General features: G+C 48.5%; 1 protein-coding gene and 1 long non-coding RNA gene across 3 annotated transcripts in view; one reads left to right on the top strand and one right to left on the bottom strand.

Moving 5' to 3' along the window:
- Positions 1-659: 659 nt before the first annotated feature.
- POU3F4 (POU class 3 homeobox 4) lies at positions 660-2,654 on the bottom strand. Its single transcript, XM_075763053.1, has one exon. The coding sequence runs from the start codon at positions 2,565-2,567 to the stop codon at positions 1,461-1,463; it is 1,107 nt and encodes a 368-aa protein (XP_075619168.1). The 5' UTR covers positions 2,568-2,654; the 3' UTR covers positions 660-1,460.
- Positions 2,655-3,952: 1,298 nt separating this feature from the next.
- LOC142603322 (uncharacterized) overlaps positions 3,953-25,262 on the top strand; it is an 89,428-nt gene continuing 68,118 nt past the window's right edge. Inside the window, exon 1 of one of the 2 annotated variants that reach the window (XR_012837228.1) lies at positions 3,953-4,005. This is a non-coding gene — a long non-coding RNA (uncharacterized LOC142603322). Of the gene's footprint in view, positions 4,006-6,588; positions 6,880-25,262 lie in introns of those variants that run through there. The other variant, XR_012837223.1, reaches the window with a different exon arrangement.

Genomic DNA, 25,262 nt, shown 5'->3' with positions numbered 1-25,262 from the left:
TGGCCGTGCACACTCACACACACACACACGCAGCAATTCCCCTCCGTGAGCTGCTGCGTGGGTGCGTGGGCGTTGCACACACACACCCCCCCCCCCCGTCCTTGTGTACAACACATCCACGGACGGGCGGAGGAGAGGGGGCGGTTACAGCTCAGCACTTCCCTGTGCCGAAAAAATGGTTATGGTTTTAGCGTTTTAGTGACTTTTTCTTTGTTTGTTTTGTTTTTCTCCCTGTTCGTTTTGTTGTGTGTTTTGTTTTGTTTTTTTTGTTTTGTTTTGTTTTTTTTTTATATAAAAGCTTTTCAACAAATTCAGCATCTCCCTGTGACGCGGAAATAAGCTCAGCGTGAACCAAATGCGGGCGTTATCTGTCCCCCTCCCTCCCCCCCCCCTTTAATTCATGAGACACCTCATTCCTCTTCACTATCGAAACAAAATACAGAGAAACTGATTTCCGAAGCCAAAGCGCAGAAGTATAAAGGTGTTTTACTACAGACCTCTCAGTCTGGCGCTGATCAAAAAGCCCAACTCATCTTCGGAAAGTAAAAGGACTGGCCAACGGTTTGTTGTGCCACGGTTTTGTTTGTGATGCTTAATTTCGGATAAATCTCTTTAGAAATAATTATTTTGATTTTTTTTTTTCCTTGGGAGAAGAGGGCGGGGGGGGGGGGGGGAAGGTCGGGACGGTAACCCGACCGTTTTACCGTGTTGGGAAGTTCTTGAAAAGGCAGAGAAAAACTGCAACAAATAAGCCTGTTCTTCACAACCGTGCGTGCGGCAATCGGGGGCGCGGGGCTCCGCGGGCGCGGAGGGGAACCCCGTCTCCCCGGGGGAGGGAGGCGGATTTAGGGAGGGAGGGGGGGAAGGAAGGGCCGCGGCCACCCTGCCCCGTCCCCGCTGGGTGACATTGCCGGTGCGTGGGGAAGGGAGAAAGGTTTTGACTGATCAATTCGATACAAATTAGGTCACAAATATTGTGTACAGTTTGTAGTAAAACACCTCAGACATTTAAAAACGCTATATAAGTCTTTAAAAATGCAAAACTAGTCTATTGTAAAACAGATTCACCTGAAATACAGCTGATATAACCAAGGCGCTGGAAGGTTATTCATAGGCACACATCTGTCTTTCCTTTTCTGTCGTTTTTTCTTTTTTTTTTTTTTTCCTTTTTCCCGTGGGTTTTCTTTTTTTTTTTTTTTTCCTTTTTTTTTCCTTTTTTTTTTTTTTCCCCTTCGTCCTAGTGGAGACCGAAAACAAACCTTGTCTGCGAGTAAACACCGTGTACTGATCAGCGGAAAGGTCGGAGAGAGAAAAAAAAAAAAAAAATATATATATATATTGCCCAGGCGGCGAGCGGGGAGCCCCCGCTCCACGTCTCCCGCCTCTCGGAAACCATAAGTTAAAGCCCCGGCGGAAAAATCCGCGCAGCCCGCAGTCCTGCCTGCCCGAGCAGCCCCCGGTCAGAGGTCGTGGCAGGCCGTGTCCGTTTTCACGCCGTGGGAGTACACCTCGTGCTGCGGCTGCTCCCCCGGCGGGGTCATTCGCTTCTCCTTCTGCCGCCGGTTGCAGAACCAGACCCGCACCACCTCCTTCTCCAGCTGCAGGCTGTCTGCCAGCGAGGAGATCTCCTGGGCGGCCGGCTTGGGACACTTGAGAAAGTGCGTTTCCAGCACGCCCTTGACACTCACCTCGATGGAGGTCCGCTTCTTCCTCTTCCTCCCCTGCGCCGCGATCTTGTCGATGCTGGTGGGGCTGCCGGTGGAGGAGTCGGCCTCCTCCAGCCACTTGTTCAGCAGCGGCTTCAGCTTGCACATGTTCTTGAAGCTGAGCTGCAGGGCCTCGAAGCGGCAGATGGTGGTCTGCGAGAAGACGTTGCCGTAGAGGGTCCCCAGGGCCAAGCCCACGTCGGCCTGGGTGAAGCCCAGCTTGATGCGCCGCTGCTTGAACTGCTTGGCGAACTGCTCCAGCTCATCCGAGGTCGGCGTCTCCTCGTCCGAGTGGTCCTGGCAGTGATGCCCGCCCAGCTCGCCGTGCTCCCCGCCGCCCTCGCCCCGCAGCCCCGGGTGCAAGCCCTGCGCGGCGGCGGCGGCGGGCGGCGGGGTCAGCCCGCCGTGCTCCAGCATGCCGCCCACCGCGAAACCGGCCTGCGAGTAGACGTTGAGGGGCTGCCCGGCGGCGGCGGCGGCGGGGGGGGCCAGCGAGGCGCTGTGGGCCGGGCTGGCCCCCCAGGCGCTGGGGTGGTTGGCGTGGGGCGAGTGGTGGGAGACGTGGGGCGAGCGGTGGTGGATGATGGCGCCCAGCTGCAGGTCCTCGCGGCCCGGCTTGACGTCGGGCTGCTCCAGCGGGCCACCGGCCAGCGCCGAGGGCCAGGGCCCGCCGTCGCTCAGGCTGGTCACCCAGTGGTGTCCCAGCGGGTGCCCATTGCCGGGGACGCCCTGCAGGTACTCGCTCTGCAGCAGCTTCTGCGGGTTGCGGAAGGGGCTCCCCTGCTGCATGCCCGCGCCGTCCGCATGGGCGAGCGAGCCGGAGCCGAGGAGGCTGTAGGGGTTGGAGGCGGCTGTGGCCATGGCCGCCGCGCAGCCCCCACGAGTTATACTGTGGCGGCGCCGCCGCTTCAGCCTTTGACATCCACCGGCACGGCGGCCAGGGCAGCGGCCGACCGCCGACTGGCAGCCGCGCCGCCCAATGGGGGCGCGTCGCCGGCGGGGCCGCGCCGCGCGGGCCAATAGGAGGGACGGGGAGGTCGGCCGCGGCGACGGGGGCGGGGCCAGGGTGCCGGGCTCCGCGCGGGCCCGAGGCAGGAAGTGAATCACTCCGCCGGCACCGGGGGCCGGGCGCGAGGCGGCCCCGCCGCTTAACTCCTTCCGCGCCGCGCTCCGCACCGGGCGGGGAGGGACGGGACGGGACGGGGGGGGTGTGTGTGGGGGGGCGCGGGGCACGGCTTAAATGGGGAGCGATTAGCGCCGGGGGAGCGCGCGGCAGAGGTTAAACGGCGGCGCCCCGGCGGCAGCCCTGCGGGACCACCCCGGCGCAGGGCCGGCCCCCGACGCGCCCCCCCCCCCCCCCCCCCGGGGGTCCTCGCCGCCCTCAGCCCTCCGGTCCGGGCGGGCTCCGCCGCTCGGTGCGCGGTACCCGCTCCGCTCCCCTGCGCCGGTGGCTGCCGCTGTTCTTGCTGCCCCGACCCGCGCGTCTCCCTGCCGCCCGCCCCGGGCCGTGCGCCCCCGCGGTGCGCTCCGAGCAGCCAAAGGAAAAACCAACCAACCAACCAGATCCCCCCCCCCAAATAATAATAGTAATTAAAAAAAAAAAAAAAAAAAGCCCCAAAAGGCTCTTTCCGGCCTCCCCGTCAATAAATCCGGTGGTGCCTCCTCAAAAGTTTGCGACACGGAATGCACGGCCGCGCCGCGCCGCCGGTGCGCGCCCGGTGTGCGGTCTGCAGGACAAAAATCCGGGGGAAAAGGGAAAAATCGAGGGGGGAAAGGCGCGTGCGGCCCCCAGACCCCACCGGGGGGGTGGTGGTGGTGGTGGGGTGTTGTTGTTATTCTGGGGGGGGGGGGGTGAGAGCTGTACCCCCCGGCTCGCTCGGGCCCGGCGGGCAGAGCCCCTCCGCCGGCCCGCACCCGCGCTGCCCCGGCGGGGCTGGAGCGGGGCCCCTGGGCGGCGGTGGCGGGGCTCCGGCGGGGAGAGCCACAGCCCTCGTACCTCCGAACCGCTCCCGAGTTAAAAAATGACCTTTCCCTGCATAATTTTGGAGGTAACCTAGCTGCGTAATTATATTTGCACTTACAGAAGACTGCATCAGAGTTCCCTTATTGGTTTGAAATTCCATTAAATATATTGCAAGAGCTCCTAGGTTAAGCTTGATTTAAATTTGCATACATTTTCATATATTTAGCAGAAATAAAAGAAGGCTTGCAGCTACCAGAAAGTCATTAAGGCATTAGTTTCTCTGAGAAGACAGATCTGAAGAAAATTCAAGAAAATGAGAAAATAGATATAAATAAGGTGAGAGCGCTCCTCTGATTCCTTTATAGCCGGGTAGCATCGCTTTCCTCATTATAATCATAATAATCACAATAATTTCTCGCCGGGGCTCGGGCAGGGCGCAGCGTGGGAGAGGGGGCAAAGGCAGGGCTGCCCGTCAGGGAGCAGAGCGGGGTGCGTGGCTGGAGGCAGATCGCGATATATCGGGGAGGCTGCGGGTCCTCGGGGCTCGTTCCCGGCGGGCGGCCGCTGCGCTGCGCACCCGCGCCCGTTCCGCGCCTGCCGCAGCCCCCGGGGGCAACTTGGAAAATTAAAAAAAAAATAAAATAAAATGAAAATAAATAAAGTTTGCAGGTAGTGGGGGGGGGGGGTGTGGGGGGGGGGCAGTGTGTGTGCGAGCGGCGGTGGGGAGCGGGGGGGGGGGGGTCAGCGGGGAGGTCAGGAGATGAAAAATGTCTCTGCGAGAGCTCCGTTTCTGCCGGCGAGCTCTGCGAGCGGAGCAGCGGCGTTCAGCCCCGCGGCCGAGCCCGCCGGAGGCGCGGGGGAAGGCGGGGAGGGCAGAGGAAGAGTTATATTAGCAGCTCTCTCTCTTTTTTTTTTTTTTTTTCCCCCCCTTTCTTTCCTTTTTTTTTTTTTCCCCCCCCTCTCTCCGCCTTCACAAGCTTCTCGAAATAAATATCACCGGAGCCCGCGGAATAAAAATAATAATAAAACAAAAAAAAATTAAAAAAATCCGCGCTGTATAAAAACGTAACTAAATTATTTAAAATTAATTTGCACTTTAACTTCCGAAACTATTTTTCAAATCCCATTGCCCGTGAAAATAGATGTTCAGATCCGCCGTTTAATTAAGGCAGAGTCTCTAGCAGGGAAATAAACCCCCGAACGTCCTATTTTACTATTTGTTGCAAATGTATCTAAGGCAGAGCCCGGCTCCGCGGCACTCCGCTCCTGACGGAGGAGACTCTCATCTCGCCTATAGGAGAGTATGGTGTATTTTAAAGTGTTTTTATCTGCATATAGTTAAATCTTCTTGCTGTTCTAACTAATCTGCTGGAGAGGGTTTCTTTAGCTCTTTCCTGTCAGTCTAACTTCCCAAGTGTAACAGATGCCGCTCTCAAGCGGTCCTTTCTGCTGCTTTTCTTTATTCAGCCTCGCATATTTCTCCCCATGATCTGGGTTTCCATAGAGAGAGGAATAAAAGGGGGACCATGGCCACAAATCCCCTGCCCCATGCAGAATAAAAGAGCCTTATTCAATAGACGACCCCGTCTGGACATGGGAGAAAAATAAGTACATGCAAAGCTACTGTTGCAAGAATTTGTAACTTATTTTTCATAGACTGAAACCCATTAAAGTTTAAAAAAAAAAAGTTTCTGGGTTTGGACCGTGCGCTCCAGCCCTCTGGCTCTGGGTGCCTCCGCACTCGAGGGACCCGCGTTTCCCCAACAAATAACTCGCTTTAATATCTTTCTTTTTTTTTTTTTTTCTTTTTTTTCCCCCCCTTTCCTGCTAAATCTTTGGCACGAAAAAGATCGCACAATAGCTGAAGGCAGCCTACCGTCTTGGGGCAGCTAGAAGTCGCTATAGAGAAAACCCCCGCTTTGAAGTGAAGGAGCTGTAATTGTGTCGAGTCCCCCCTCGCCCGGCGGAGGCACAGGCGGGACCGAGAGTTTCTGGGGGGGAGGTGGGGGGTGTGTGGGGGTCACCCGGGTGCGTGGCTCAGACGTCCCATCCCCTTCGTGGGCAGCGGGCAGGCGGCGGCGGCGGCGGCGGTACCCACGAGTGGAGCCCGCGGGGCGGTGGCAGCGCTGCTCCCCGGCGGCGGGCGCATCTGCGGCGGGGCAGGGACGGCTCTCCCCGGCACCAAACCCACAGAGTCCCCTTTAAGAGCTATAACTAAAACGCGGGGTGCGTCTGTGCGTGCGTGTTTGTGTTTCTAAGCGGTTCTATAGGCGCCTCTCTCCGGGTAGGGACTTCGGAGAGAGCGAGCCCAGAAGCGGGAGGAATGGGTTTATCATCGTGGCAGAGCTGATTTTATTATATTTTAGAGATTTTTTTTTTTTTCTTCCTTTCATTGTTCATCTGCGGGAGGGGGAAGGAAAAAAAAAAAAAAAAGGTCTAAAAGGGGTTCGTTTTGATTGTGTTTAATACAGCATGAAGCTCGGAGCGGTAAGCTGTGGCTCGGTGTCATGACCTCTATATTGAAAACTTCACCTTCAACACAAGTTCACTTTAGAGACAGGACGAGTTAGATTGCGCTTGGTGGGAACAAGTGCAAATTTAAAAACAGAGTCAATCATAACGGGGGTGGGGGTTGGGAAAGGGCAATTTAACCGTTTCTGAAGCCAGGAGTTAAGGTTTTCATTGTGTACATCGAGGCTCTCTGGTGCTAACGCTGAAGCCCAGCCACCCATCAGCTCAGCGAGCAGGGCTGAGAAACTGGCTCCTGGAGCTCCGGAGATGCTTTGTGAAAGCCTAACCTGCATGGGGGAAGGTTAGGAGGAAAAGAGGAATTTACAGAGTATTAGCAGAAATTAGCCAATACCGACACAAGCTCAATTAGTTCTTTTTTTTTTTTTTTTTTTTGGTCTCTGTTGGCTGCTCTTGAACGTGAGTAAACGCTGTGCAGGGAGAGAGAGAGAGGAGGGAGAGCCACAGCCACACTGCCATCTCAGAGCCACAGCCAGGAGATGGACTGACAGATTGCAAATTAAAATAGTCCTAATGTAAGAATGAATGCAGCCCCCCCCCCTCCCCAAATCTCTCCCAGCACCAGCCCGTTAGTGATAAGCCCGGCACGGAGGGAGCGTTGCTGCGGCTGGGCTGGTCCTGCGCCCGGAGAAAGGCTAGGGAGGGACAATAAAGCCAGTCCCGGGCAGAGAAAATCACAAGGTAAATAGCATTTGTATTCTAACTGCTGCGGTTTCCAAAGCGTTTTGGGCGACTCCTCGCTCCTCTGCTCGAATCGCCTATTATTGTGATGATGATGATTTTTTTTTTTTTTTTCCACTTTGTTAATATTTGAAAAATGTACTTGCTGGGGGAAAAAAAAAAAAAAATGTCGTTCATTTGTGGACTACCACGTCATGTTCAGGTCACTGTTATTTTGTTAGCTGGGTTGGTTTGTAGCAGGTATTGTCTCGAACATTTGGTTGATTTGCAGTCGAGAGCAGGGGAAAAAAAAAAAAAAAAAAAGAAAAATATTCCGGGAAGTCTTTCCAAAGTGCACATTTTTACCGTGGGACTGGTCTTGCCGTTTATTAAATCCACGTATTGAAACGTTGGGGCTTGTTGTGCTTAATGGAGAACTATGGATGGCGAGAGGGAGCCGGGGCCAGGGGGCTCCGGCACAGGGTGCTCGGAGGCGGCCGGTCCCTTTCTCGGGCGGTGACTGCAGTGCACGCCAGTTTTTAAGGTCACGTTAGGAGTTAATAGATCTGCACAACAACGCGGATCACTTCCCTTTTACGTAGGCACTTTCCTCACCGTGCCATTCAAACAGGCGGTGATGACAACAAGGCGCTTGTTTCATCCCGCACCGAAATCCCGTGTTGGTTTGGTTTTTCTTGGGGGGGTGTTTCTGGTTTGGGTTTTTTCGGTTGTGTTTTTGGTGGGGGTTTTTCGGCCGAGTGTGTTCACGCCCAGCAAACAGGGGCGATGCGGTTAGCGATGGACAAGGGCATCGGCCATCCTGCGTGCGGGGCGGACGGGCTCCAGCTCCCATTCCAGAGCAGAGGCCATCCTGCCTGTGTTTTAGAAATAATTCAAATACAGTTCCCGAACGGACAGATTTCTGCTCAGGCGTATTTAAAGGAAAGTGGGTTGGATTTGAAAACGCACTAAATGGCACGCTATTTAACCTCTGTTGACTAACGAGACGTTGAAGACAAACAGCTCCGTTCCTTGGATGACAAATACCAACATTGTTGTTTGTTAGCTTACTGAACAATTTCAATGCGATTTTTTGGTTATTTTTTTTTTTATTTAAAGTATACCTTTTCCCCAGCTTTGTCACTCAGCGTGCAAAGCATCCAGTGATGCTCCTGATTCCGCAGAGGGATCGAAACCTCTCTTGCACTTTGAAGCGCCTCGTCATTCCTAGATTTCCATTTGGAAATACGTAGATGGTGCTGCTAATCCTTTGTTTTCTCGCAGGGGAAATGTTTACGGCTTGGTGGGAAGTTTACTCCTCGTTTCATTCCGGTCGCGCCAATCGAAGCTGTTACAAAAGCTGAACTTTTAGGCCAGGCTGTGTTACTAAAAGATGTTTCCTTCGTGAATCGCGCGTGGGCGATGCAAGAAAGCGCGAAGGGACACGACGAGGCAGTTGAGGTTTCGCTTAGTCACACGGGACCGTGCCTGTGCAGGTGGATGCTTTGCGACAGCCCCGTTTCCTCGCCGCTGGGCTCTCGCGTGGGTCCGCGAGTGTCAGAACTTGCGCCCGGCTGCGCGCAGGGCGTCTCGGCGGGGCCCACGCGTGAGCTCGGCCCCCAGCCCCCCCCCCGGGAAGCCCGAGCCCCCTGCCCCGCAGGCTGGGGATGCCTCCCGCCGCCACCCCCCCCTCCATCCACCGAGCCGGGACGGGCCTCCAGGTGATGCCGGAGCGGGGGACACCCCCCACGCCCCCCCGGTACTCCCCTCCCTGCACTTGGACCTGCCTCGGCTTCGCCGTCCCCCCACTCCCCGCAGCAGTAACCCCAGCCCCCGCAGGAAGATGCTGCTGAGGCCGAACCGTCTCCAGCCGCTTCTCCCTCAGCGTGCGAAGGCCCCTGGCATCTCCTGGCACCTCTTCTCCCCTCCCTCCCCCGCGTCCCACCGGTTAAAGCCGCTGGAGGCTGCACCACCCCTTCCCCGGACCTTCCACCCTTTGCTTTCCCCGGGGCGGAGGAGCCGCGGGGAGTCCCGCGTACCGCGGGGGCTGCGTGGGGAGCGGGGGAGAAGAAGTTCATGGAAAGGCGGGCGGGCAATAAATCAGCGCGGTCCCCAGGCCAAATGGAAGCGCACACGGGAGAGCCGCCGCTAAAGGGGGAGAGGCAGCCCCTCGGCTGCGCCGCCTGCAAGAAATAAATAGGAATAAATCAAAGTCGGGGATGCTCGGGGGGGGGGGGGAGGGAGGCGGCTGCGGCCGGGCCTTGCCGGGGCAGCGGGGCAGGGGCTGCCCGGTGCCGGCCGCCGTCCCCGCTCCGCCCGGGAAATCCACTCTGCAAACTTTTAATGAAATCACCGGCGGTATCGAATTTTTATTTTATTTTTTTTTTTTTAAATCATGCTTCAGACATTGGAAAGCATCCCTCTTGGGGATGGCAGAGGAGGGCAAGAGGGAACGGCGCGACGCGGACTCTATCGGACCTGGAGTTATTTCATATTTCAGAAAATAAACGGCGTCCATGAGGCTCCTCCGGAGAGCGAGGGGACTCCGGGAGCTTTGAGCCAACCCGGTAAAGCTGGGGGTTTAGGCGATGCAGCAGTTGCGGGTACCGGCTTGTAGGCCCTTCGTGGACCGCCGGGACCGCTCCCTCGCCGGGGCAGCCGGGGGGCCCGGGCCCGGGCCCGGGCTGGAGACCCGCTCTCGCTAATGAAGAGCCCCCGGGAGAGCCGGCTCTCCCCTCGGACAACGCATTTTTCTAAGTGCCACGTTCAAGTATTTGCTATTTGCTTCTTCTCCAAACTGCTTAGAAATTACTAGTAGCGGATAAGTAAATTGCAAGTAAACCTAGTGAATTAGGATGATTCTCTATCAGTTTAATTTATGTTTTATAGTTAGTTTAGCCTTCTGATTTGATTGCCTTAGTAATGTGAATTGCCTACAGCTGCTGATGATACAGCTTTAATTCTGTTTTAAAGGTCATGTAAACATGTGCCTGTAGCATAAGGAATGCAAATTCAATTCCCTTTTAATGCTTCCTCACATTCACTTCACAGCCTTCACCTAGAAAATTAGCAGGATTTAATAGAAAACTGTTTGAATGTTATGATTTCATTAAAAGCCACTCTCCCTCCCAGGCGTGGCTCTCCCTGGGGCACCCCACGCCCGTGACGCGAACACCGATGCTCTTCCCACGCCCGTTTTGGGGAAGATCAAGGCGGTCCCCGCCCCGGGACGGAGTCCTCATCTTCACCTGGCAGCTTTGTTTAGCTGTGGGTAAACAACACACGACTGGATAACCGGGCGACATTGCGAATTACCCCCACAAAGGAGCGAGAACATCCTGCAGGTGTATAGCTATGCGTTAGGCTGTCATACAGCTGCGTGTCTCCCTGACGTCACGGTGAAAGATGGTGCTTGGAAAGAGAAATTGGGGAAGGAAAAAAAAAAAAAAAATATATATATATATATATATATTTGGTTTCGGACGAGGAGGGATGCAGAGGTTCTCCGCATCAGCAGGAAGAGAAGCTGTGCCGAGATGCCAAGGTGATAGGCTTAAATGCGAGACGCCTGCGCCTTGAAGACAGGCATTTCAAATTAATTTTTAAACACAGCCAGCCCTGAGTTCACGAGAGATCGCTTCACCCTACCGTACTCCAGAGGGGAAAAAAAAAAAAAAAAAAGGAAGAGCCAAAAAAAAAAAAAAAAAAATCCCCCCCCTTCCCCATGTTTCAAAGGGTTTTAGTGAAGTTGCTGGAAGTTTAGCCGGGGAAGCCTTTGAACGGACAGGCTCTAACGAGTGGGGAAGAGCGTCAAAAAAAGAGACTCTGGAGACGCTTTGAAAAGGGAACGATCTGTCACTGCAAAGCGAAAACGGGTGAGGCGATTTCGGAGCCCCCCTCCTGCCGCAGGGACCCGGCCGGCTCCGGTTGAGCGGGGCCGGCTGCCGCCCGCCATCCCCGGGGAGCCCGCACCGTCCCCGGGGCGCTCCGGGGGGGGACCGGCCCGGCCGGCCCCGCTCACCCTGGGGCTGCCTTTCGCTCTGATGGCGGTATTGCAAGAGGTACTCCCCCCCTCCCCCCGGCTTTTTTGGAAATGGGGTGTTTCCCTGCGCTGGGAGGGTGTTTGTGCGGTCCCCAAACGCCTCCCGTCCCCGGGGGTGCGGGCAGCATCCCCCCCCCCCCCCCCGCCTTCATCCCCATCAGCCCTGCCACCCCACCCCTGCCCGCACCGGGGCCCGGCGCGTCACCTCGCTCCCCACTTGCTGTGAAAATGGTTCGTTGGCCCTCGGGTCCCCCCACGGAGGCTGAGAGGCACCTGTCCCCCCCCCCCCCCCCCCTTTCGGTGGCGGTGGGGAACCCAAGCTGTGCCTGTTTCTCCCCTTCGCGAAAATGAGTGGTTTTTGCAAAAATCTTAATACTTGTAGTAACAGCTCGTTGGTGATTCTGTTAATGTTGCGCACCTCATTAAATAGCCCCAAACATAAGGAGGTTTAAATGACTTTATTGAATTAAAAATAGCATAGGAAATCACCTATGGTACTTTCATCAAATAATTAATGTAAACTCTATACGTAGAGTGAGAGATTCCTTTTAACGAATCTGTTCGTAAAACGCGCGGGGGTTTGCTTAATGGCTGAAATAACTTAGAGCAGCACAACTCACTTGAAACGCGGAGCCACACTCGTGCACTTCCTAATACGTCCCTCTATGTTTCCCTGAGTGTTTTTCTTCCTTATCTTTTTTTATATCTGAAGTTCTATTCCCCTCCTCTACTCCGTGTATTTGATCATTTTTTCAAGTCCCTTGGCTGAACCAATCTCTTTTCATGCAGAGGATAAAAAGAGAAAAACTTCAAAGTAGGTTCAGGTAATTAACAGCTGAGGGGAATATAATCTAAACCATAGGCCCTGCTTTGCACCCAGGTCTGCTTTCAGAGCCAGCCGGCAAGGGAGTGCCTATTCCCTATAGCATCCAAATCTGCTTCCTCTGAACAGCTTTGCCAGGCCTCCAGTTATCACATCTGCATTTCAAACACCATGTCTCTGGCATTAATTATTAATTAGCCTACAGTCACCCCAGAGGATTTAAGTTCCAGCCTGCACATACTTATTCATTGACCTCTATCTTAGTTTTTGTTGGAAAAAACCCACTAGAATGCTTAATAATTTCCTTTCTCTCAGACCCTCTGTTCTAGTTTCACGGAGGGGAAACAGTATATTTTCAGAGATGGAAAATCACAGGGTTGTCTAGAAATTTGTTTAGAGCAAAACGCTATGTCAAGAGTTTGAACAAACCGTTTCAAAAGATTTAGAAGGAATTTTGCGTAAGTATTTTTACCTTTGACAAATGAATTTATGGATTTCCCAGAACTGAGAGATGGTGGATGCAAATACAATACGGTTTGGCTCTATGCAGAATATCGCTTTAAAAACACAAACTGGATTTAATTACCAGGTAGCATACTTATATGATCAAACTAATGCAAAGGTTTATTTGAAGGCTCTGGTGTTACACTGCTATTGACAGTAGTAAGAATGAAAAAAAAAAAAAAATAATGCTGTTGGAAGGCACATTAGGACTTGGGCATTAAATATGCACTCCATCCTCAGGAATATGGAACGGAAGAAGTATTTTTGGCAACTGGTTTGCATCATTCCCAAGGTAGTTTGGAAGATGCTCTTTAGCCATTAGAATAAGTACATATCTTACTACTGCTTTCTTGGCCATCGTGTATCTTAACATTAAGGTTCCAGAGGTAAAAAAAATCGGAGTAATCAGGTAGGAACTAGGTTATATGATTCTTTTTTCGCAATGCTACGTGAAATTCAAAGTGATTGTTACGGTTTAGATGAGTTGTATACTGGATACTGCCTTTTGTTAATGTATTTTAATACTACGATGCCCCGGCCCCCTGGAGGAGTTCTATTTTAATGCCTCATGCAATTATCTGTAGATAAACTCCCTTAAATATTGCCATGGTTTCTCATTTTTATATGTGGTGGTACTATCTCAAATAATCATTGAAACATAAAATATTCTTCCACTTTGTTTCCTAAAGGAAGTGTTTAGTCTGTAATCACAAGGTCAGACTGGTTAACTTCTATGCCAGCCTAGAATTGATTTTTGAAAGCATTTAATCTAAGCCTAAGACACTTTTGAATTTCTATTCGGTGAAGAATATGGAAACGAGGTCTGATGCACAAACATACGTAGTTAAACTGCCAGGCTATCTCAGTAAACAAAACCACATTTTTCCAAAATTGCAGCTAAAACAGCCCTTGCTGGAAAATCGTAAGCCTTGTGCGCCTGCGCCGCAGCAAATGATCACCTGAAGATAGATGTGGGGACTAATGCTGTCGACTTCCATGAGGGATCTCTCTCCTTGACTTCCTTGAGAATTTTGAAGATTTGGCTTGTTACTGCTCTTTTATTATTTTCACATTTTCTGAGTGGATCTGGGGAGCGTTCGGCATCAAATAGTAAATATTTTTGCCTCTGGTCCAGCTAATTCAGAATAATTCTCACACACAATTTTAACACAAAGGTCCTTCTATTTCAGAAGGAGGAGGGGAAGAGGCAATACTTCAGATTTCATTTCCAGAAAGATTATTCTTGTTTATAAACCAGCAGAATGTATCTTGATGCTGAAGAGGGGAGTAGATCTAGACTGTTTTAATACAATGTGCAGGACCTTTTAATCACTTCTGCAGTGATACTAATACCAGTAATAATAGCGATAATGAAAAAAAAAAAACAAAACCAAAAAAAACCCCTAGTGTGAAACCAGGGCTGGACTCTGTTCTCTGTAAATGTCAGAATGTTTCTGAAATTAAAACTTAGCTGTTAATGTAGCTCCGTACCTTATGAATATTAAAGAGGAATAAGGACTACATTTCTTCCACAGCAGAGTGAGACGTTGTTTTAGAAAACAAATCGCATGGCAGCTTGATGTGCAGTGATTTATCTGGTGTGTTTTGAAAGGATGGCTAAGACTAAGGGCTCCTGGCTTGGGCTCCTCCTGGTCTGAGCCTTCTGATGTTGTCTTCCCGGCTTTCCTGTTGCTCTCATTCATGGACTGGGGTTGCACGTTTAACCAGGTTCTTGAGATAGAGATTCCGTAGCCCGAGATGGGAAAATTCCCCTTACCAGTGCCGTGAAGTTACCTTCTTTGTGGTTATAGTGCCAGGAGCGAGGAAAGCGTGAATGTACATATACCGTGGGCTTGACATGTTATGAAATATTTGTACCGTTCTTGTTATGAGACATGAATTTCCATAAGAAGCCCATTTTATGGTTCATTTTATATATATTTACGTTTATAGTTTTCCATTAAAGCTTAAATATTTTACTCCGTTGGTAAGACCTAACCCTTGGCAAGTCTGGAAATGCTTTGCCCCCTGTTCTTATTATACCCTTCACTTTTTCCTTTTAAAATAATGCATGCGATAATTTTACAGTGGTGACTAACATCCACCAAGGACTGAGCTGTAACTGCATTTCGTGTTTTGAACGTTTCACACAAACATGTTTTGAATTCAGATTTGTAGGTAGCAGAGCACTTTTTATTTAGAGAAGCCACATGGGTAATTCTGATTTTAAATTACTCGAAGAGTGATTATAGTAAACCACGGTTGATTTCTTGTGTGTTTAAAGTCCATGGACATCTCTTGATAAAGCCCTGGTTGCTGTGGTGAAGGAGTCTTACCCACTCGTGCGCTTGTAGGTGGGAAAAACTGTTACGCAAAGAAGAGCAGGTGAAGGTGGAGATGGCTCTAGGTCTTGCTGTGTCAGCAGAAACGGGCTCTTATTAGATTAAGAAGAGCATGTGGGGCCAGATCTTCAGCTGCCGGAAGCTGGTATGGTAGTACTGGCGTTGGGGGAGCTAGGCTGAGTTACGCAAACTGGAGATTTGCTCAGTCTGAGCAAAAGATGGAGTGAGTGATACCAGGGTTATTTTGCGTAATGGCTGGAATGATCTGAACCCATCTAAGAGAGTTTGCCCGCTTTACGGTGTAGCGTAATGATGCACCCTGACCTCCGATGTGCAGAGGGTGTAGCGTACCCAACGTGACGAGGGCATGAACGGGGATTATCAGTGAGGAGTCAGCAAACGCCTGTGACGTAGGAGATGTCACGGATACTCGGACTGTGTGACAACAGCGAGTGAACGGTGACTTTTGCGTGGCGACCGTTACCTGAGGTCAGCGCTGGAGAAAGGCGTACGTGCGCTGAGCGCGCTGACTTCCACCCCCAGCCCTCTGCAAGGCCAGATCACGACTGTACTCCTAAACTTTGCTTTTCGCCGTCTCGGTCCCCGACACCACCAAACGTAAGGCCCTTAGCCCCCTTTGCTGACCCCAGCCTGGCGCTTCACGGCACGGCGTGAAACCCGGCGCACTTTAACTATTCCTAAAGAAGCGGCGAAGTGCTCTCGGGCTCAGCCTGGCAGCGCTCCAGCCCGCAGCCCCCCTGCTTGCTGTGAGAGCAACCTGCGGCCGGGTTCGTGCGACGGTTCCTGCCAGGCCGCGCCGGGGTACGGACCTATCCGTCCTGCCTCTTGACCCGCCACCTCCACCCCGAAACTCCGGGCCGTCGTGCCTGGTGCCGAGGGCTTTCAGGGCAGCGTTGGGGCAATCTTCCCCAGCCTTCCCCTGCCTGGAGGCTCTTGGCGTGCCTGCTTGTAAAGTTTTCGAAGACTTCATTACAGAGTTTCCCTTCCTCCACCATATATCTTTTCCTTTTTTTTTTTCCTTTTCTTTTGCCTTCTCTTTTTTTTTAAAAATTTTATTTTTTTCCCCCTCCCTGGGGCTTCATTTACCGCCTTTGCTGTGGGTTTGAGTTTGTCATGGAAGGAGTTAATGGGGCCAGGCTGACACTTAAGGTAAATTGTCACAGTTTGGGTGACTTTCTGTCAGCTGGGAATCCAGCCCACTGCTTGCAAATAACATGCTTACTGCAGTTAAACACTTCATTGCCAAAATGTGAAGGGCATATTTAAAAATTGTTTGTATACATAAGCCAGTGCATGCAACCCAAAGAATAAGAATGATCTTTGGGAATTTTTGCTTATTATTGTTATTCCTATAAGTTTAAAATGGTAAAAGAGAGCGTATGTGTGTGCCATGTAGCTGCTACCACCAGATCGCATGTAACGCTCCGTGGTAATTGTATTCATAATTATGGAGTTAATTGAATTTCTGTAATAGTAAAAACTGCCATATAAAAAGTCTCTCAAGATTAAATGTTTTAGTTAGGGAAGAATGCACTCATTTGGAATATTTAATAAAAAGAAAGTAGTTCTCGTACGCAGGTGAGCTTAAGATTAATAAAATAATCTCTCCAAATTAACCTTCTCCATAAATGCTGTTGCAAACAAAATGTGGCGTCATGCGAAACCCATGAATTCTTGCAATGCTCCTGTTTTTACCCTCTGAAGGAAAAGCAGCGTACGCTGACGCACTTGCAAACTGGCGAGATGTGAGAGCAGCCTTCTGCTGCAGCTTCAGCATCTGCCAGGCTCGGGAGGTAGGAGAAGTGCACTGGAAATGCGCTGTGGCAAAATTAGCACTGCTCTTAACAGTTTAATATCATTACACCACCATGTTCGAAAGTCAGATTTTGCTTATAGCATTTGACCTTAAAGGAGTGGTATCTCTTTTTTTTTTAATTTTTTTTTTTTTTTTAAATCCATGAGGTGGTTTAGTGCCACTTTAGGCTAACTTCAGGGCTGATTTACAACTCACCGATGCCACAGGGGAGTCACAAGCTGTAATACAATCCAGAATGTGGACCTGTGTGTCCACTATCTTTGTCCTATATATTATCAACTGATTTATTTTTTAAGAGAAAAGAACAAGGGTAAGAATTCCCAATTTGTAAGATATCTAACCATGGGCAGAGTCATCCTCCTGAAAATGAGAAAAGGATCAATAAAACTATATTGGAACTCTTCTCTTCTCTTCTCTTCTCTTCTCTTCTCTTCTCTTCTCTTCTCTTCTCTTCTCTTCTCTTCTCTTCTCTTCTCTTCTCTTCTCTTCTCTTCTCTTCTCTTCTCTTCTCTTCTCTTCTCTTCTCTTCTCTTCTCTTCTCTTCTCTTCTCTTCTCTTCTCTTCTCTTCTCTTCTCTTCTCTTTGGAAAAAACATGAGGGGAAAACATTGCTTTACCCATTACAGCTCTAAATTTAGACCTAATTTAGCATCACTAAGAAAAACAATTCCTTCTTTTTTCTAGGCAGAAAAGTCTCTTTTTAAAGTATACTTACTGCAAGAACGGTGGCAGTGGAACATTTTTAACAGTGAAATAATATGCATTTTGAAAAAAGAACCTTAAATGTCAGCTAAGAAAGTAATGACCCGGCCCTATAGGAAATCCAGCTTTAATACCCCTTTTCCAAAAGATCATGTATTGAGCTTCATTATTTTCTACGAAGATTCACAGGAGACTGATTCTTTTAATATCCTCTTTTTACCTACTGAAGAGATTGGCTTGAGCGTGTAAAATACAAAATATTGATAATTAGACCTCAGGTCGCTCATCTTTGGTAATACTGTTCTTTTTGTTAAACGGTAGCCTGTTCGGCTTCAGTTACTACACTGTATTTGAAATATTATTGATGTTAGTTGATGTAATAAAAAAAAAAAAAATTGTCAAGTCCCCTCAAACTACCCCCAAGTGCAGGGGCTTTATTTTTGTTATTCCTTCCTTCCAAGAGCCGCTCCCCTCCCCCAGCAGCCGCACTACAAAGCTTGTTGTACAGGGACTCCATTAATCCTACATTTCCTAGATGGTATCTGAGGCACAGTGGGTTTCCACAGAAATTAATTTGTCCTGACAACAGGCCTAAAGATTGGAGTCCAGGGATCACTTGGCAAATTCCCTTTAAACTGAGCACAATAATAAACAGAAAGCTGATAACGACAGTTCTGAAAGACCACACAGAGGAAGGACCCCGAGTCGAGTCGCTCGGTGTGGATCTGCGAATACCTCCGATAACCGGGAGCTTTATGCTTGATAGGAAAATGAGCGCGCTGATTTATGCACATTTTAATATCACGGCACCGGGCAGAACTAACTTCACCTCGTAACGTGCATTTTTAACTCTCTTTTTCTGGAATAATCACAAAAGTTCAAGACGGAGCTGTTTGAGACCGTTCTTGTTTAATATATTTGTATTGATAGCTCCGTGGCCATTTTTCACGTCTTTTGTATTTTAACATAGCTCTAATTTTCTCAGTACGTCTCGTACGTGTAAACATTAAAAAAAAAGTTGAGCAGTGGGTAACGTAATATTTCAAGGAACGAATCAGGAAAGTTCGCCGTCTCTTCTAAGTGTATTTCCTTTGTAACCTTCAGATTGTGCTAGTTTTTGTGTTCAACCATCTCTTATGTGCTAATTCCTTATTCAGTATAGTAAAAAGCATTTTAGACAGCATTAATGCCTCTCTGCTTCTTTTTATTTATCTTTGCCTTTGGTGCATACTTAAATGCTGTTGTTTTCCCAAAGTTAAGGTATAGAAAATGGCCGTGTTGGAAATATATGCTAGTACAGTAAGTGAATAAACAAACTTTCATTGGATATTTTAGAGCTTGTCAAGATAAGAGCGTTTCAACCTCTGATTTTTGTCAGTATAGAATTTAGAGTTTTAATGATAATTAGGATTTGTGGTGTGTCAATAAACCTCTGCCAGTTAAATTTCTGAAAAAAGCCATCATAATATTAGGAGTTAGGACTGATAGAGTGATGTTAAGTAAGATATATGCTGCGTAACTTTTCACTGCTTAAGTATAGGGTATGTAACAATTTAAGTAAGAATTAGACAAGGAGAACAATTTAAAAAGATGTGCAGAAAATGGATTTTGGTTATTGAAAGATACCTTGAAAGTAAAGTCTAATTTTGTTCTCAATGTCCAAAATGCATTATGAAATAACAGCCTCTTGATCCAGAGAGGACTACGTAACTATGTTAAAAGGAGGCAACTAATGAGCTTGACAGGTATGATTGTACACCTGAACAGCAGGAGTCACGTTCGATCACTTTTAATAGCTGAGATGTTTCTCTTAAGATGGAAATTTGGCAGTGGAGTTCTCCACCATACATCCAAACTCAACAACAATCCTTAAACGCGACGCCTCCTCCGCAACCTTTTCCGGGTACAGAGCTCCGCGTAGGCTGGGGATGAGCAGCAGAGCTGCAGTTTGCAGATGGGGAAGGCAGGAGCAGGTGGGTGACCCAGCTCCCGTCCCCTCCATCCCCACTCCCCGGTGGGGTGGCAGGATGCCAGCGGCCGGGTAGTTACGGGCTTGGAATGCCGCTGCCCTCAGCATTTGCGATACGGAGGGTTTATATATTTAAAAAAAAAAAAAAAAAAAAAGAAGAAAAAAAGGAAAGAAAAAAAAGTTCATGTCTTGCAGCTAATAACAAAACTACCATTGACTTGGGTAAGGGCAGCATCAGACTCGCTATTGAAGAGCTTAACGAGCTGAGAGGTGGGGCTCTATTATCCTGCTGGAGTGGGGTGTATGTACCACACCTCCTTCCTGAAAAATAAAATCTTTTGCTCTCATTATTGGCTTTAAATTAGTTTGTACACTACGAATTAATCAATTACAGCCAAGGTACTTTGGAAATGAAATTCAGGATGAGTAGCGCAATTTGTATTTGTCACACTTAAAGAACTCCATTGTACTGAAACGCAGAGGATTTGAAAACAACTAGTTTTAATGCTCTCTAGCTCCTCTTTCTAGAGTCTGATGCAAGAGCAAATTGACTTGCTGTGCCTTTTAGTTCTGTAAAAGAGCAAACCGAAATACTCCCTTCCACTTTTTATATCAAAATCTATCTTTGCATTTCAGTGTACAAGCTATTAGGTTGGTGTTTTGGTTTTTTTTTTTTTCTGAATTTGGATCAAATCAGGCATTTTTCCCCCAGCAAATAGTTCTCTAGCGTGCTTTATACATTTGATTTGAAGGACTGTGTATTATTTGATGTTCTTAGGAGATAAACAATAAACTTTTGAATATATTTTTTCCATTTGAATACAAGCCTAGGGATGCTTCACCCTGCATCCTAAAGCCTGATTTCCCCTGGGACTCATTATCATGCAGCTCACATGTTCAGTCACCTACACTGTTGAACTTACTATCAAATAACCTTCGAAACGTTACTAGTTATTACGTGTCAGAGGGCAGATTTATGATAAACTAACTTTGAAACAAAATAATGAATTCTCAGCGTTCTGTTTCCAGCAGCATTTCTGGTAATTTTGTTGGATTTAAATTTTAAAACAGTAAGTTGCCTTTTTCTCTTATTCTATCATATAAACCAGCTCCCTCCCCTCATGAAATTTCTCCCTCCTTAAATATGGTTTATGATGATTTGAGCACTGCCTATAAAGAATAAAAATGAGAACATTTGTCTGTGAGCTACCAAGCTGCCCACTGGAGTTCATTTGTGATTAAACTTTCATAGCTTTCTAACTTGGTGAAAGTTAAATTAACTTAACCCTTAGCATAGTCTACCGGTGCCCAAAATACAGCTGTGCAATAGGTGTTTGCAGACAAAAATCTTTTCTCCTTGCACTTTTTGCTGCCATTTGAGTAAGGCTCTTGCATTAGAGTGACAAAAATCAATAGTGTCGTCTTCTCGGAAAGCAGAAACGTGGTTTATGGCAGACCAGAAAGGTGGTCCAAGAAGGTTTTCCAAAAGGGTATCCTGAATTTCAGTCCTGAAAGCCTATATTTTGGGATCTAAATAACTGGCCAATTTTCAAGAAGGCTGAGGATGACTTCGAGGGTTCTTTAGGCACTTGGCCTCTTTGTCAGCAACACGGATAGTGGGGTCGAGTGCACCCTCAGCAAGTTTGCCGATGACACCAAGCTGTGTGGTGACACGCTGGAGGGAAGGGATGCCATCCAGAGGGACCTCGACAGGCTGGAGAGGTGGGCCTGTGCGAACCACATGAAGTTCAACAAGGCCAAGTGCAAGGTCCTGCACGTCGGTCGGTGCAATCCCAAGCACAACTACAGGCTGGGCGGAGAACGGATTGAGAACAGCTCTGAGGCGAAGGACTTGGGGGGTGTTGATTGATGAGAAGCTCAACGTGAGCCGGCAGTGTGCACTCGCAGCCCAGAAAGCCAACCGTGTCCTGGGCTGTGTCACTAGCAGCATGACCAGCAGGTCGAAGGAGGGGATTCCACCTGGAGTACTGTGTCCAGCTCTGGGGTCCCCAGCACAAGACAGACATGGACCTGTTGGAGCAAGTCCAGAGGAGGCCATGAAGATGCTCAGAGGGCTGGAACACCTCTGCTATAGAGACAGGCTGAGAGAGTTGGAGTTGTTCAGCCTGGAGAAGAGAAGGCTCTGGGGAGACCTTACAGCAGCTTTCCAGTTCCTAAAGGGGCTTGCAGAAAAGCTGGAGAGGGGCTGGTGACAAGGGCATGGAGTGACAGGCCAAGGGGAATGGCCTTAAGCTGCAGGAGGGGAGATGGAGATGAGGTCTGAGGCAGAAATTCTTCTCTGTGAGGGTGCTGAGGCCCTGGCACAGGTTGCCCAGAGAAGCTGTGGCTGCCCCTGGCTCCCTGGCAGTGTTCAAGGCCAGGTTGGATGGGGCTTTGGGCAACCTGGGCTGGTGGAGGGTGTCCCTGCCCATGGCAGGGGGGTGGAACTGGATGGGCTTTAAGGTTCCTTCCAACCCAAACCAGTCTATGATCCTATGAAATGGTAGCCAGAGCGATTGTGACTTTTAATGAGACTGTATCACAGGGATGAAATTTAGGTAGATAAATGCTGTATAATAATTTTGGAGGTGATTAGAATAGCAAACATCTGCAGATGAAATTTAAAAGTACGCTATGTCAAAAATTAAGTCTGGCTAATTTGGAGAAAAATCAGTGTAGCTCTTTGTGGTATCAATGGAAATTTTTTGGTTGTATTTCAGAGGAGTATCAGACAGATTAATGTCTATAGGTTTTCATCTCCTCCTAGACAAAGTCTAGGCTTTGAGCTATTGCTCATCTGTGCTACTGCATGGAAAGTGCCTGACCTAGGGTAGCTCTGTGAAGCTGGGGGATAGAGCCAACATCTTCAGTGCACTCTCTCATCTCTTTTGCTCCACTCACCGTGATTATGGTTCTCCAAGGGCATTACGGGCAAAAGTTCCATATCAGGCTGTCTATTAATATTTATGCAGCAATTCAGGAGGTAATGCATTGTTAAAATACAAGTTGGAAATGCACCAAATTTAATCACTTTTAGTACTAGAAATTATCTATTTCTACGTCAGATAGAAGGGGAGGGGGTGCTATCATTACAACATTTTTTAACCAAGTTATTTGCCAGTTCTAACATGGCTTGAATTAAAAGGGCAATAAATGCGATTGTGTAGATAAAGTTTTTAAAAGGAATGCACGCTATATATGTGAAATTCATTGTGAAGTGTTAAAAAATATTTAAAAGAAATACATACCACATCAGTACGTCCACTGATCAGTAGTGCCATGTCAGTCAGTCCCTGCCTTCACATGCAAGGACTGTTTGCACGCATGGAGGCCAGCAGGATTTGCCCTTTGCTACTATGCAATTCCTCCTGCCTAAACGTAGAAAGAATATTTTTATCGCTGCTATCACTTCATTTTTGCAGCTGTCTGCTTGCATCAGGTTAGTAATATAAACTCTGTCAAAGACCAATCTCTCCCTTCCACAGGCTACAAAATCCACAATTATTATTTAGAGTTAACCTCCTAAGAAAGTGTTCGTTATTTAAACTGCTCAACCCCAAAAAGAATTGTTAGCTATTGTTATCTGAGGACCTCCTACAGTCTTCCCTTGGTCAAATAAGGCTCCTTTTGTTTTCAATAGGAGTTTTTTCTAAGAACAAGCTCCGAGCTTTCATGCAAGCAAAATAAATCCAGTGAAAGTAAAACATTAATTAAAATGTATAAAGAAAAAAAAAAGGAAAGTGTTCAAGAAGAGTGTGGTGCTTAAATACAGCATTTTTTTTTTTTTTTTCAGGTCACTTGGCTTTCTGATGTCATTTCTGGCAGATTCGTTAGCTTGGCTCCATCACGTTCTGTTCTGAACCATAACGTGATGGGAGATGATCAAAGTGAGAATGCTAAAGGCTCAGGACATTTAAAAAATGTTCTATTCTGGAAATTCTTCTATAACTATAAACAGATTACATTAAAAATCTGTGTTACTGAACATGGTTGCTCATCATCCTTTTTTAGAAGGAGCTATCGAGAAGTTTGGGTAAACAGCCTTGAAGTCTTTATGATGGCAGGCTGAAAATTTCTCCAGAATTTTAGGCAACCCAAGCCTCTCTGAAATGTAACATAACCCATTTCTGCTGTTAGGCATGTTGTTTTAATCTTTAGACTTGAAAGTGGTAAGCATATGGGTCAGATCACCCACTCCTGCTAATGGACAGAATTCCGTGGACTTCGGTGTCCAATTATGCCAACGAAAGATCTGACCGTTTCTGGGCTTTATTTCCTTATTTTTCTTGTCTTCCTGATCTTTGACCCTCTATCAAAGGAATGGCATCTATAATATGATAATATTATGAAATTCTGAGCTCACTTTCTAACAATATATATCCCAAAGAATTGCAAAGATGCTCACCTTTATACGAAAAGCAGCCGATGAAGCGGCTTCAGTCGTGCGATTGTCTTTGCTTGGCACAGGGGTGAGACTCAGGTAGCTCTGCCTGGCGTTGCAGTGGGATATTAAACATTTTTGCATTTCCATGAAACAATTGCTCTGCGGGATGTGTGAGTAAATAAACTCATTGGCAAGTCAACGAAATGACAGGAGGTGATTTTTCCTGATTTTAGATGCATTTTAGTGCTCAGGAAAGTGAGAAATTTTTGAGTTTTTAAGGGCTACACACTCTGGTGCTCTCAATCAGTGCTAGGATGTGGCTGAAGCCGGAGGCAGAAATATATAGGGAGTGTGACACCGTAGGTACATAATGGAGCTACACGAGAGTGTGAGAAGGATTTAGATCTATAAGCGGGATTTGACTATCTATTTTGATTTATGGGCTGAATATAAGTGTGTGTTTTAAGGAGCCATTAGAGTTTGTGATTTGAAATATGCAGAGAGCAGGCTTCCCCTCAGCCTTGTGTAGGAAGGGGCGGCGCAGGCTCCTTGCACAGCCACACGTGCTTCTTTATAGTAGAGAAAATGGCAGAGAACAGTCTGCAAGAGGAAACTCCTTCACTTCAGCCTCTCTACACCAAATAAGCGATGGAGTGGTCAGGAATGGCACGATCCATCGCTCGCTGCGGCACTGGCTGAGGAGGTAGGAAAGGAAAAAGAGTCAGGGAATACCTATGCTGTGCTTCAATGTAAAGCACGTATTCTGGGCGTGGTTTTTTAGGTAAATTAGTGCTGTCGCTGTCGATAGGGCCGCATGAATGCTTGAGAAGGGCTGGGACTCGTAGGTGCGAATGAAGAAAGGTATAGCAGGAAGGAGTAGCTGCTAGGGCACTCAGCCAGAGCGTGGCTGGAAACTCGGCTGGACGAGGCGTTGTGAGAGGCATACGGGGGCAGTGAGCTGAAAACTGCAGTGAGAGATTTTTTGGCACCTCCCAACCTCCCCTGTCCCCCATCCTGCTGCAGACATGTAGCTCTTCTTCTTGGGTGGCAGCGGCAGTTGCAGCTGGTGACCCTCATTTGGTGCCCTCTGGCTCTGCCTTTGCTACCGCTCTTATCATTTGGACAAATGCTGCTCTTGTTTACGATAATGTAAATTTGGAGCAACCCCTCTGCCATTTCTCCAGCGCAAATATTGCACTCTGTGTAATTCCCATCTCCTCCTTCACACAGATGGAGCCTGGGAGGCGAGGGAGGAAGGCTGCTCCTTCCGAATACCCGTGCATCGATCTTTCGGCTGCAAGCCCCAGGTGATTGTGCTCAGCCATACATTCAATCTCTGTAGATACGGGAGCTGCTGTTGGTCCTTTTTTTTTTTTTCTTTTTTTCCCCCTCTCAATTAACAGCACTTCCTTTCCCTGCTCTAAACCCAGCTGTAACGCAGGACCATGGATGCAACCCGCAGTTTCTTTCCTTTTCTTTCCATTACTGCTGCCCCAGCCCTGAGAACAGGCTGCCCGGCCATGACAAACCGTGCGCTGGCTCTGTGATTTGTGTAAGCTCAAATTTTCCACTAATTCACTTATATATACTAGATGGAAAACACAGCCTCAGGGCTGCTATAAACTATGCCGCTGTAGCCGCAAAGGGCCGTCCTGCCAGCTGGGGAATCGCTGGAGCATGCCGTGTGCCGGAGGAAGGACTGAAATCGAGTTTATACACTTGTCGGAGGAGCTGTGGCGTGGGAGCGGATCCGGCCCCTCCGTGCAGCGGTTACAGCCCTGGCAGCTCGGGTCCTCGTACCT

The sequence above is a fragment of the Balearica regulorum genome, chromosome 11 (genome assembly GCF_011004875.1).
Source record: "Balearica regulorum gibbericeps isolate bBalReg1 chromosome 11, bBalReg1.pri, whole genome shotgun sequence".
Classification (NCBI taxonomy): domain Eukaryota; kingdom Metazoa; phylum Chordata; class Aves; order Gruiformes; family Gruidae; genus Balearica; species Balearica regulorum.
This window is presented reverse-complemented; position numbering and strand designations above follow the sequence as displayed.